The sequence below is a fragment of the Ranitomeya variabilis genome, chromosome 5, assembly GCF_051348905.1.
Source record: "Ranitomeya variabilis isolate aRanVar5 chromosome 5, aRanVar5.hap1, whole genome shotgun sequence".
NCBI classification, from domain to species: Eukaryota; Metazoa; Chordata; class Amphibia; order Anura; family Dendrobatidae; genus Ranitomeya; species Ranitomeya variabilis.
The window spans coordinates 470,786,165-470,800,135 of NC_135236.1; the positions used below are offsets into that span (position 1 = coordinate 470,786,165).

General features: G+C 43.5%; 1 protein-coding gene across 1 annotated transcript in view; it reads right to left on the reverse strand.

The window, feature by feature from the left end:
• TMTC2 (transmembrane O-mannosyltransferase targeting cadherins 2) overlaps window positions 1-13,971 on the reverse strand; it is a 364,646-nt gene that overhangs the window by 190,568 nt on the left and 160,107 nt on the right. Inside the window, exon 3 of the mRNA XM_077265461.1 lies at window positions 3,483-4,311. Within this exon, the coding sequence (XP_077121576.1) occupies window positions 3,483-4,311 (829 nt within the window). The remainder of the gene's footprint in view (window positions 1-3,482; window positions 4,312-13,971) is intronic.

Genomic DNA, 13,971 nt, shown 5'->3' on the forward strand with positions numbered 1-13,971 from the left:
TTGGGGTATGTCTCTATCAGTTTTGTACATTGCCAGTCCTAATAAATTACATAAATAAGATTCTCCAAGTCAGCATGCGACTTCTGAATACCTTCCACCTCACTATAGGCCTCTCCTTCACATTCACCCCCAGTATAATCACACCCATAGCCACTCACATATAAATACACCTATGCGCTTACCATCCCCACTGCCCGCAACACACCATCACATACAGCTTAAAAGGGTCAATCAAAAAATAGAAAGTAATCCCTTATCCATGTGATATGAAAAAAAACTTGCTGTTTGTTGGGGATCCAAGCGCTGTGACCCCCAGAGACCCAAGAAGGAGCCTCTAGAACCCCAAGAACTATAAGACTGGAAGAAATAGCTGAGCTCTGTTCTTGATTTTCTGCAGAATTCTCATAGACAACGAATAGAGTGCTTGTCAAGCACGCGAACCTCTCCTCTATTCAAAACTGTATGCAGTGTCTTGTTTTCAGGTTTGCTGGACGGACACCCAACAATCAGCTATTTTATAAATAATTCTTAACGGCATCCATACCAAAGGGCAGTGTGCTACAAGTCTACCGGACGCTGTATAAAAAAAAAATATTTCTTGAAATAGCGTAGAGGAAGGAAAATTCTCAAATGGAGATAAGTCTCCTTATCATTTGTAAATTCTTGGTTGTATTGACAACCATTTTATTTGCCATCTGATCCTTCGCATACGACAAGGTTGGTTCACCTCCATTACTTTTCTGTGACAAGAAGTGCAGCTATATTTTTCTTCACTTTTGAATAATGACCTATCGTCATAATAACTAAACTTAGCAAGGACAGCCAGACAACTGCAGAAAATTGCTAAACCAAACAATATTCACATTTTTGTAAATTCACTAATCTTTAGACAATCAATTCAAGGCCAATCTACAACTTATTGGAAACATAAGTAAATATTGGTGTAAACAGCAGCAGGGAATCAATAAATATCTATAGCAGGCCTTTTTTTGCAGTGTTTCACTAAGGCCTCTTTCATACCAGTGCACTATTACGCATCTACAATATGGACATATATCGAATATGGACGTGTCAGTATTGCATCAGTGTTTGATACATTTTTTGCATCCCTTATTTATTTTCTTTTACTATTGGACAAAAATTAATCATTGTTTGCCTGGAAAATAAGAACACGAATTAAAACATACAATTTATAAAGGTACTAAAGCATCTGTATTTCAAGTACTCTCAATGGACTTTAACAAGCGTATCTTATCAGTAATATGGATTATGGATAGCTAGCACAAGATGTGTTTTCAAAAACATGTGAAAGAAGAATCTATGTGAAAAGCACTTTTGGTTTACAATAGCAACGCATTTCAATCCGGAAAAACAAATGAGATACGGATGACAAATACATTTGTGAGAGAAGGCCAAATAGTGATTTGTTTGGACAACAGGGAAAATAAGTATTTGATACACTGCCGATTTTGCAAGGTTTCCCACCTACAAAGAATGGAGAGGTCTGTAATTTTTATCAAAGGTACACTTCAACTGTGAGACACAGAATCAAAAAATACAAACCAGAAAATCACATTGTATGAATTTTAAATAATTAAATTGCATTTTATTGCACAAAATAAGTATTGGGTCACCTACCAACCAGCAAGAATTATGTCTCTCTCAGAACTGTAAGTTATCTTGAAGAAGAAGCCCTCCTACTCTGCACTCATTACCTGTATTAATTGCACCTGTTTGAACTTGTTACCTGTATAAAAAATACCTGTCTACAAACTTAATCACACTCCAACCTTCCACCGTGGCCAAGATAAAAACAGCTGTCCAAGTACAAATAGGACAAAATTGTAGACCTGCCCAAGTTGGGATTGGTTACAGGACAATTGTCCAGCAGCTTGAAGAGAAGGCAACAACTGCTGGCACAATTATTACAAAATAAAAGAAACACAAGATGACTGTCATTTTTCCTCGATCTGGGGCTCCATGCAAGAATCGCCTCGTGGGGTAAGAATGATTCTAGAAAGGTCAGGAATCAGCCCAGCACTACATTGGAAGACCTGGTCAATGACCTGAAAAGAGCTGGGACCACAGTCTTAAACACTACCGTTAGTAACACACTATACCGTCACGGATTAAAATCCTGCAGGGCCTGCACGGTCCCCTGCTCACGCCAGAACATGTCCAGGCCAAATTGAATTTCGCCAATGACCATTTGGATGATCCAGAAGAGGCATGGAAGAAGATCATGTGGTCAGGTGAGACCAAAATAGAACTTTTTGGTACCAACTCCACGCGCCAGGATTGAAGGAAGCAGTAGGAGTACAACCCCAAAAACACCGTCCCAACCGTGAAGCACAATGGGGGAAATTTCATACTTTGGGGTGATTTTCTGCAAAGGGGACAGGAAGACTGCACCATATTGAAGGGAGGATGGATGGGTGCATGTATCGTGAGATTTTGGCTAACAACCTCCTTCCCTCAGTAAGAGCACTGAAGGTGGGTCTTGGATGGGCCTTTCAGCATGACATTGACCCAAAACACACAGCCAGGGCAACTAAGGAGTGGCTCCCTAAGAAGCATTTCAAGGTCCTAGCCAGTCTCCAGACCTGAACACAATAAAAAATCTTGGAGGGAGCTTAAACTCAATGTTGCCCAGCAACAGACCCGAAACCTTAAAGATCTGATGAACAAAAAACAAATAAAAATTTCTGTACCAAATATTAAGTTTCACTTTTCTATTGTATCAAATACTTATTTCATGCAATAAAATGCAAATTAATTATGTCAAAATCTTACAATGTGATTTTCTGGATTTTGTTTTTAGATTCTGTCTCTCACAGTTGGAAGTGCACCTGTGATAAAAATTACAGACCTCTCCATTCTTTGTAGTTTGGAAAACTGCAAAGTCTGCATTGTATCAAATACTTTAATTATTTCCCCACTGTATGTTTGAATTTTCTCTGCATGATTCGACAATCAAAAATCAATTAAAAATAAAAATTGCACAACAAAAACGGGTTGCAAAAGGGTGTCAATTCTATGATACCCACAAAATAATCATACATGATTGTGATATAAAAAGTAAAATCACTACATGATGGTGTTTTAACATCTGTAAATTAGGAGACATAAAGAAGTGCATAAATACAGTCTTACTAGAATTTGGATATGATATCCTAGGTACAGGACATAATAACGCTATAAATGCATGTTTTAAAGCTTCTATTTCAGCACCATCTTGTAAGTGCATAACAGCGTGAAAGACTAAAAAAACAAGCACTAAACTTGCCACTCATCCTGGAATGGTTTGTTTAAAGGAACTTAATGAGGGTATAAGGACATCTAATCGGTTACCTCGTAGATTAGGATATAAGAAACCTCACTAAAACACATAATGCAAACAAATGTAGCAAAACGTACAATTAAAACAAAAGTATCATTGTCAAACGATTACCAACTAGACAGCGGAGTAAAACATGGGTTACCTTTTGCTGGATTGACTTGTATTCCTGATCTATAGAGCATCTCTTCATTCTTCCAATCCCCATTTCTAACAACAGTTTTCAGTCCATAAAAAAGAACTAATGCAGCGGCAGCATAAAAAATTAGGCTTTTCAGAAAGTTTTTTTGGGCCTTTATATAAAGAGCTCGGGCCCCAACAGTTATTAGTAAACAGAACCCCATACTGGGAATATAAAGTACGCGCTCGGCTATAACAAAGCCAACGTAGAAAAATAGATTACTAGCGGGCACAAAGGGGATTATCAATAGAGATAAAGCTAAAACAACAATGTTTTCTGTAGAAGGAAGTTGCAATCCATGGTTAATATGGTTTTTTACACCATTTTCAAGTTTTGAGACAATAGTAGTCCCCGGCTCAGAGTTCTTGTATTCTAAATCTGATTGACAGCTATGGCCATTAGTATTCTGCTTGCCATTCATGAACACTTTCCCATTGCATTCTTTTTTTGTACTGGAGCTCTTGAGACTTGTGTAGGCAAGGAAGAAGAGCAAGACGTAAAAGGCCACAGTGTGTATATTCCTCCAGTCAATGACTGATTTAATCAGAGGCACAGCATCCATCGACCAATCAAAGCTGAGTGTGTCAGGGCAAAAAAGCAGCCAGAGGTTCTTAGTTGGCAAGTATAAGAAGGTCATGGTACGTGTGAGTAAAATTTCACAGTCCGCAGCTGGGTTGTCAGAATTAGAAAAACTTGGTGGTGTGTTACCCATCCAGTAAAAACGAGAACCAAGCAACAAGACTCCACAGGCAACCAGAAGTCCAATGCTAAGTATAAGAACCAAGTTCTTGCCCTGTAAGCAAAGTTAAAACAAAAGAAAAAAACAGTGGTTAGTCAAAAAAAAACAAATACACTGTGATACATACACACAAGTGACCAACACAAACAGGATTATCCGCAAACTATACTGAACAATAAAATATTCATGTATCATTAATTTAATCATTAGAGAGAATTATATTTTTCACTCTGCAATTTTGATGCAATGATGTGCAGCTAAGAGCCCATGTAGGAACGCGAGTTAAAGGCTTTATTTTTTTTTTAACAAAAGGTATGGATCTCACTGTTGGAACCCACATCAATCAGAGATTTATAGCATCTCTACTATGTATGTCACGTGCGCCTGGGATGAGAATAACTCTTAAGAAGCAAATTGGTTTCAGCACAGTAGTCTGGCAGTCTCACGGCCAAGAAAAAGATTTCTGCTACAGTGCAGGATCATGGCTCATTTAACCATAAAAAGTCCAAATCCTGATGTAGCATATCAACAGACTAGAACACTACCACCACCATGCTTTACATAAACTAAAGTAGTTAGAATAAGACATTTCCAGTTCAAAATATGTTTTACTGTCCATTTCTTTAATTGCAAGTGGAGATTGGTGAAAAATTGGGTAAGAATAGGATCGCGTCTTGGTCATCACCTATTAATCCAATCTTTGGTGTTTTTATACTGCCTTCACGCCATGCTTTACAGATCTACACTCACACATGTCAAAAGGAGGAACATATTCTACTACAAAGGAGAAAGGAAGTGTTCCAAAACTAAATATTGGGACAGTTTTTCATATAATTTGTACTAGGATCAATTCAAACATCGGAAAGGAAAAATAGATTTACAGAAGAGCAGATCTTTTGACCATAGTGTGAAGGAAGCCTTGTTACGTAGTTGGGAAGTCATAGAGCTGAGGTTAGATAGGTTTTGCAAGTCTTTGGATGTTCTTCAAGGATGTTTTTCTTCGTCGATGAGTTATTACTGTGTCCTTGGAGTAATTCTGGCAGACCCAACACTCCTGGGAAGATTAACCACTGCTCCAAGTATTCTCCATTTGGAGATCATACCTTTCACTGTGGTTTTGATGAATCCCAGACATCTACAAATTTCTTGTTAACCCTTTCCACATTTTCTTTTTACAATTTGTATTGGATTTTTCTTATTATGGGGAGGCAGTTAGAGTCTATATATAGGGAGGTTGTGATTCAGCTAGCTGTAATCAAGCCTGTGTGTTCGTTCTGCAAAATGTGATTGCCAATTAAATTTGAGCAACTAGAAGGAAATGCACAACTTCTTATGGACGCTGAAAAAGTGCTTTCCTTAAATAAAACCGTTAACAGTTTAAAATCCTGGGGGTATGTCCACGCGAGATGCAAGTTGAGGCAGTTTTAAGACACAACATAGAATAAGTGGTGAAATCTGCAGTGAAGATCCAAAGGATAAAGCGACATGCCGAAGATGTAAAATCCACGCAGCTGGGCAATTTCCATTCTATTTTATGCCGATTTATTTTTAGCAGTGCATGGTTGTGATTTGGTAAAAAATTTCAACTATAATCTGCATTTTTGGATCAATCTGAACATAGGCTTCCTTACTGACAGAAAATCTCAATCTCTGCTGCTAAGGGGCAGCATAAACCTGAATCCAAAATGAGTAGACACAAAGGAAGGAAGAGAATTGTCCTTTAAAATTTCTAGATTAGCAAATCACAATTTTGTCTACGAAGGTAATGACTACAGTACATTTAAATGGCCGCCATATTGTTACACTGGCAGAAACCTGTACTAAAATATTATTATGACAGGTACCGGTGAGTACTGTATGTGCAGTAATAAGCTCCATGACTGTGACCCGGTGATAACCTTTAGCCCAAGTGATCAAGATAACTCCAGGTCACAGCAGCCGCTCAACATTCAGAAAGACATGGTGAACAGCAGTGTGAACAGCCTTCTCTTATCCTCATACTCCAGTATTAAGGCCCCGTCTCACATAGCGAGATCGCTAGCGAGATCGCTGCTGAGTCACAAGTTTTGTGACGCAACAGCGACCTCAGTAGCGATCTCGCTATGTGTGACACGTACCAGCGACCCGGCCCCTGCTGCGAGATCGCTGGTCGTGTCGGAATGGCCTGGACCTTTTTTTGGTCGTTGAGATCCCGCTGACATCGCTGAATCGGTGTGTGTGACACGGATTCAGCGATGTCTTCACTGGTAACCAGGGTAAACATCAGTTTACTAAGCGCAGGGCCTTCCGCTGTCTGTCCCCCGGCGTTCTGCTTCTCTGCACTGTGAGCGCCGGCCAGCCGGAAAACACAGCACAGCGGTGATGTCTCCGCTCTGCTTTCCGGCCGCTGTGCTTACACACTGCAGAGAAGCCGAACGCCGGGGGACAGACAGCGGAAGGTTAGTATGTAGTGTTTGTTTTTTTTTACTTTTACGCTGGTAACCAGGGTAAACATCGGGTTACTAAGCCCGGCCCTGCGCTTAGTAACCCGATGTTTACCCTGGTTACCCGGGGACCTCGGCATCGTTGGTCGCTGGAGAGCTGTCTGTGTGACAGCTCTCCAGCGACCACACAGCGACAAAACAGTAACGCTGCAGCGGTCGGCATCGTTGTCTGTATCGCTGCAGCGTCGCTGTGTGTGACGGGGCCTTTAGATCAGAAAGCTATGGGGGATAGGGGGTGTCGGCATACTTATTTCTGCTCAATATTAAGCGGCACAGTGAATGTTAAATGATCATTATTAATAATATGTTAATATTGAACAGAATTAATTTAACCCTATTGGTTCGGCTCTACACAACAGTGAAGGCCTCATGGAAAAAATAATTGCCCACTCCTGCTGCAGACCAACTGGCCATTTAATTAAGATGTACAACCCTAGAGAAGACTCTTAAAGGGAACCTGTCACCTCCAAAATCGAAGGTGAACTAAGCCCACCAGAATCAGGGGTTTATCTACAGCATTCTGTAATGCTGTAGATAAGCCCCCGATGTATCCTGAAAGATGAGAAAAAGAGGTTAGATTATACTCACCCTAGGGCGTTCCCGGTCCGGTTCTGGTCCGATGGGCATCGCGATCCGGTCCAGGGCCTCCCATCTTCTTACAATGACGTCTTCTTCTTGTATACACGCTGCTGCTCCGGCGCAAGCGTACTTTGTCTGCCCTTTTGAGGGCAGAGTAAAGTACTGCAGTGCGCAGGCGCCGGGAAAGGTCAGAGAGGCCCAGCACCTGCACACTGCAGTACTTTGCTCTGCCCTCAACAGGACAAAGTACGCCTGTGCCAGAGCTGCAGCGTCAATACAAGAAGAGGACGTCATCGTAAGAAGATGGGAGGCGCTGGACCAGACCGCGGCACCCATCGGACCAGAATCGGACCGGGGCCGTCCCTGGGTGAGTACAATGAGTATAATCTAACCTCTTTTTCTCATCTTTCAGGTAACATCGGGGGCTTATCTACAGCATTACAGATTGCTGTAGATAAGCCCCTGATGCTGCTGGGCTTAACTCACCTTCAATTTTGGGGGTGACAGGTTCCCTTTAAATGACTAGTTAATCTGGAAGCAGAGACTTCACATACTGTGCTCAAAAAGCAACAAATGTGAATATCTCTGCAATATAGTAAGGCAAAGGAAAAGAGCGGCAGAATCAGGCGAGAGGTATTTTACTTTTTTTTGAGCAAGTGAAGGTCCTCTTTAACCCCTTCACCCCCGGAGCTTTTTCCGTTTTACCGTTTTCGTTTTTCGCTTCCCTCCTTCCCAGAGCCATAACTTTTTTTATTTTTCCGTCAATTTGGCCATGTGAGGGCTTATTTTTTGCGGGACGAGTTGTACTTTTGAACGACATCATTGGTTTTACCATGTCGTGTACTAGAAAACGGGAAAAAAATTCCAAGTGCAGTGAAATTGCAAAAAAAGTGCAATCCCACACTTGTTTTTTGCTTGCCTATTTTGCTAGGTTCACTAAATGCTAAAACTGACCTGCCATTATGATTCTCCAGGTCAGTACGAGTTCATAGACACCTAACATGACTAGGTTATTTTTCACCTAAGTGGTGAAAAAAAATTCCAAACTTTGCAAAAAACAAAACAAAACAAAATTGCGCCATTTTCCGATACTCGTAGCGTCTCCATTTTTCGTGATCTGGGGTCAGGTGAGGGCTTATTTTTTGCGTGCCGAGCTGGCATTTTTAATGATAGCATTTTGGTGCAGATACGTTCTTTTGATCGCCCGTTATTGCATTTTAATGCAATGTCGTGGCGACCAAAAAAACGTAAATCTGGCGTTTCGATTTTTTTCTCATTACGCCGTTTAGCGATCAGGTTAATGCTTTTTTTTTATTGATAGATCGGGCGATTCTGAACGCGGCGATACCAAATATGTGTAGGTTGGGGGTTTTTTTTATTGATTTATTTTGATTGGGGCGAAAGGGGGGTGATTTAAACTTTTATATTTTTTTTATTTTTTTCACATTTTTAAAAACTTTTTTTTTTTTTACTTTTGCCATGCTTCTATAGCCTCCATGGGAGGCTAGAAGCAGGCACAGCCCGATCGGCTCTGCTACATAACAGCGATCATCAGATCGCTGTTATGTAGCTAAAATGCAGGTGTGCTGTGAGCGCCGACCACAGGGGGGCGCTCACAGCCACCGGCAATCAGTAACCATAGAGGTCTCAAGGACCTCTATGGTTACAATGGAGGAGCATCGCCGACCCCCGATCATGTGACAGGGGTCGGCGATGCGCTCATATCCGGCCGCACGGCCGGATGCGGTAGTTAAATGCCGCTGTCTGCGTTTGACAGCGGCATTTAACTAGTTAATAGCGGCGGGTGATCGCGATTTCACCCGCCGCTATTGCGCGCACATGTCAGCTGTAAAAAACAGCTGACATGTCGCGACTTTGATGTGCGCTCACCGCCGGAGCGCACATGAAAGCGGGGGTCCCGACATGTGACGTACTATTCCGTCACATGTCGGGAAGGGGTTAAAACACACTATATAATAAATGGATAGGCAAGAATAGTGTAACACATGCCTGTTATACTTAAGCAAGAAAAAATAATAGACAATTTATAAGGTCTGGTGTAAAACGGATCATGAATCATTCATATAAAATAAGACTGCACAATAATTTAATGCCATAAAAGCACTGTAAAAGAAGATGCGACTAAACTGCTTTTGTTTACAGGCTATGCGGCTCCTAATCATTTGCAGAAAAGAGGAGATTTGGATTCTTGCAAATAAAATTTCCATCATTCCAACACAATCCTATAATCCACTAGGTTTTCAGATTATCACCAAACTGTGCATCGCAAAGCAAGCCTTTAGGTTTTCCAATTATGTAAAGTATTCAGAAAGAGTATCGCAGCAGTAACGGAGTTATCTGGTATGGCTACCATGGAATTTAGACCATGGCAGCTACAATTCGGCCTGTGAAGACATTGCAAACCAGATGTCTGACATCCTCGATGTCACTTATTAGGCGTCTCATAAGAAAGAATGAGGAAAGAAAACAAACACGGCATTAGATGTGATTACTTTCTATTTCTGGGGCTACCACACAGGCAGCTGTCCTCGCGTGATCAAGGAAAACCATTTCTTATTTTGAAAGTCATTTATTTGGACCAGGGCAGTTTCTAGCCCAAAAATGACACAGGGCGAGAGTAGGAAATTTCTCCCCCCCCCCCCCCCCCCCCCCCGGCACCGAAAATAATAAACATTATTTTTGTGGGCTTGAGTAATAAATAGAGAGCAGGCTTGTATCTTCCCTTTTTTTAATAAATTATAATTTGCCTTTAACTTATATAGAACTTGGGGAAAAGGGACAAGTATGCTAATTATTAACGGTGAGAACAAAGTTGTAGGTAAATAATATCTATTAATTATTTTGGAAACAGATCCTAAAAATTGTAGGTTGCAGATTTATGAGAAACTGACTCTTCTAGATTTAGCCGCTGCAAAAGCATTAATAGCTTCCGAATAATTCAGCTTTTCTGCCAGTTCATTTTCTAATTCCAGGTCACATTTACTAATCTCTTCTAAAAGGAGATTGGCGAGACTTTCCCCAGATGTATCAGTAGCAGGACGATAGCCAATAAAATGTTCCTTTATTGCTACGTGATCATCATCTATATCAACAAATCTTAAGGTGTATGACAACTGTTCAGTGTGACCTGCATCTTGTGTGCAGTCCAACATTATTGAAAAATACTTAGATCTTTTGGCTTTTTCTAGAATACATTTCTTCACCTGAGAGGCCATCAAGCAGATAATTTCATTTTGAATTAAATTTCCACAGTAATGTGTATGGATTTCCTGGGAAGTAATTCGTTTTAAATGATCTCTCATTACTGGTTCAAATTTTCCAAGAAGCTCTATAAGCCCAAGGAAATGTCCATTATTTGGTGTAAACAATGTATTTGACGATCCTCGAAAAGCTAAATTATTGGTTGCCAGGTATACAGTTACTGCCATAACTCTTTCCAACACTTCTCGCCTGGGTGAGGATGCCACCAGACTGCCAAAGATGAGGTAAGTCAGCTGGGCCCCCTCCCGGGTTTCATGCTGTGGGGCATGCCAAATCAGCATGCCCCAAGGGTGGTTGGGGGGGGGGCAGGTGTGGGGGTCCCCATCCAAAAAAAAAGGCTAGCCCAACCCATCCCATCCCTCAGACCCCCTCACCTGTTCAGTGTGTCAGTGCCCTCTGCCCTCTGAGTCTGAGCGCGCTCAGACTGCTAAATGGGGCTGCTGGGAAGGGAAGGACTAATCCATAGGCAGGGGGTGGGCATTTTTGCTATACTGCTACCACTGTCAGACTAGACTGCAGCCTGTCCTGTCCAGCATTGAAATTGGCAACAGCCAGGCAGCCTAGTCTGACAGTGATAGTGTGTGTGCTTAGCTCTTTGATCACTGTCTCAGGGAGCGCCCGTGCTCAGCCGAGAGCGCGGCGCCCCTGCTATCAGTGTGGGAGTGGCCGAGCTGCCTCATCCTGGCTGTTCATTCTCGCTGTTCATCCAGCGCGGAGCGGAGGTGAGTCATACCTCCCAACTTTTGAAGATGGGAAAGAGGGACAAAGTTTGCGGCGCGCTTTGCGCGCCGCGGCAAATTTTAGGCCACGCCTCTGACCACACCCATTCATAATTAGTCACACCCATATCCACATCCCAACCACACCCATTTAGCACTGCCGATCACACTGTTTCATATACAATAATTATAAACAAAAAAATATGGCCACACAGTGCCCCATACTGTATAATGGCCACACATGATGCTCCATACTGTATAATGAACACACATGACGCTCCATACTGTATAATGGCCACACATGATGCTCCATACTGTATAATGAACACACATGATGCTCCATACTGTATGACCGCACATGATGCTCCATACTGTATAATGACCGCACATGATGCTCCATACTGTATAATGACCCCACATGATGCTCCATACTGTATAATGGCCGCACATGATGCTCCATACTGTATAATGAACACACATGATGCTCCATACTGTATGACCGCAAATGATGCTCCATACTGTATAATGACCGCACATGATGCTCCAGACTGTATAATGACCGCACATGATGCTCCATACTGTATAATGACCCCACATGATGCTCCATACTGTATAATGACCGCACATGATGCTCCATACTGTATAATGACCGCACATGATGCTCCATACTGTATGACCGCAAATGATGCTCCATACTGTATAATGACCGCACATGATGCTCCAGACTGTATAATGACCGCACATGATGCTCCAGACTGTATAATGACCGCACATGATGCTCCAGACTGTATAATGACCGCACATGATGCTCCAGACTGTATAATGACCGCACATGATGCTCCAGACTGTATAATGACCGCACATGATGCTCCAGACTGTATAATGACCGCACATGATGCTCCATACTGTATAATGGCCACACATGATGCTCCATACTGTATAATGACCGCACATGATGCTCCATACTGTATAATGACCGCACATGATGCTCCATACTGTACAATGACCGCACATGATGCTCCATATTGTATAATGACCGCACATGATGCTCCATACTGTATAATGACCGCACATGATGCTCCATACTGTATAATGGCCACACATAATGCTCCATACTGTATAATGACCGCACATGATGCTCCATACTGTATAATGACCGCACATGATGCTCCATATTGTATAATGACCACACATGATGCTCCATACTGTATAATGACATACAGGCACGCAGCTCACACACAGGCACGCAGCTCACACGCACGCAGCTCACAAACACATGCAGCTTTGACACAAATGCATCACACACGCAGCCATCACACACACACGCAGCCATCACACACACACACACGCAGCCATCACACACACACACACGCAGCCATCACACACACACACGCAGCCATCACACACACACACACACGCAGCCATCACACACACATGCAGCCATCACACACACACGCAGACATCACACACGCAGCCATCACACACACACACACGCAGCCATCACACACACACGCAGCCATCACACACACGCAGCCATCACACACACGCAGCCATCACACACACACAGCCATCACACACACACAGCCATCACACACACACAGCCATCACACACACACAGCCATCACACACACACAGCCATCACACACACGCAGCCATCACACACACACAGCCATCACACACACACGCAGCCATCACACACACGCAGCCATCACACACACGCAGCCATCACACACACGCAGCCATCACACACACGCAGCCATCACACACACACACGCAGCCATCACACACACACGCAGCCATCACACACACAGCCATCACACACACACACGCAGCCATCACACACACACACACACGCGCAGCCATCACACATGCAGCCATCACACACACACGCAGCCATCACACACACACACGCAGCCATCACACACACACACGCAGCCATCACACACACACGCAGCCATCACACACACACACGCAGCCATCACACACACACACACGCAGCCATCACACACACACACACGCAGCCATCACACACACACAGCCATCACACACACACACGCAGCCATCACACACACGCAGCCATCACACACACACACACGCAGCCATCACACACACACAGCCATCACACACACACACCCAGCCATCACACACACACACACGCAGCCATCACACACATCACACACACACAATCTCCTCTGTGATGCAGGGGCGGCTGATGTCCATGTGCAGCTCTCTGCTGAAGTCTTCAGTCTCCTGCTCACAGCTCTGCACTATCCCGGCACCTCCCCCGTCTCTCCTTCTCTGCCGGGATAGCAGCTAAGAGCAGAAGCCGGAGCTCCGTGCACACACAGCCAGAGGTAGTGAATCGCTGACCTTTCTTCTTGATTGCTGCAGGCTCTCTCCTTCAGCGTGGCAGCGCCGCACAGGGGGCGGGAGGGGGGGGGGGGGGTGTTGCGCGGGCGGTCAGGAGGCAGCTTTTATATAAAAAAAAAAAAAAACAGGCTCTCTCTACGTCCCGGAAGTGGGCGGGGCTTCACCGGCGGCCGCAAATTCGGGATTTTAAATGCCCGAAGCGGGACAGCGGGACCCCGGTGCCAAAGCGGGACTGTCCCGCTGAAATCGGGACGGTTGGGAGGTATGGGTGAGTGGCGGCG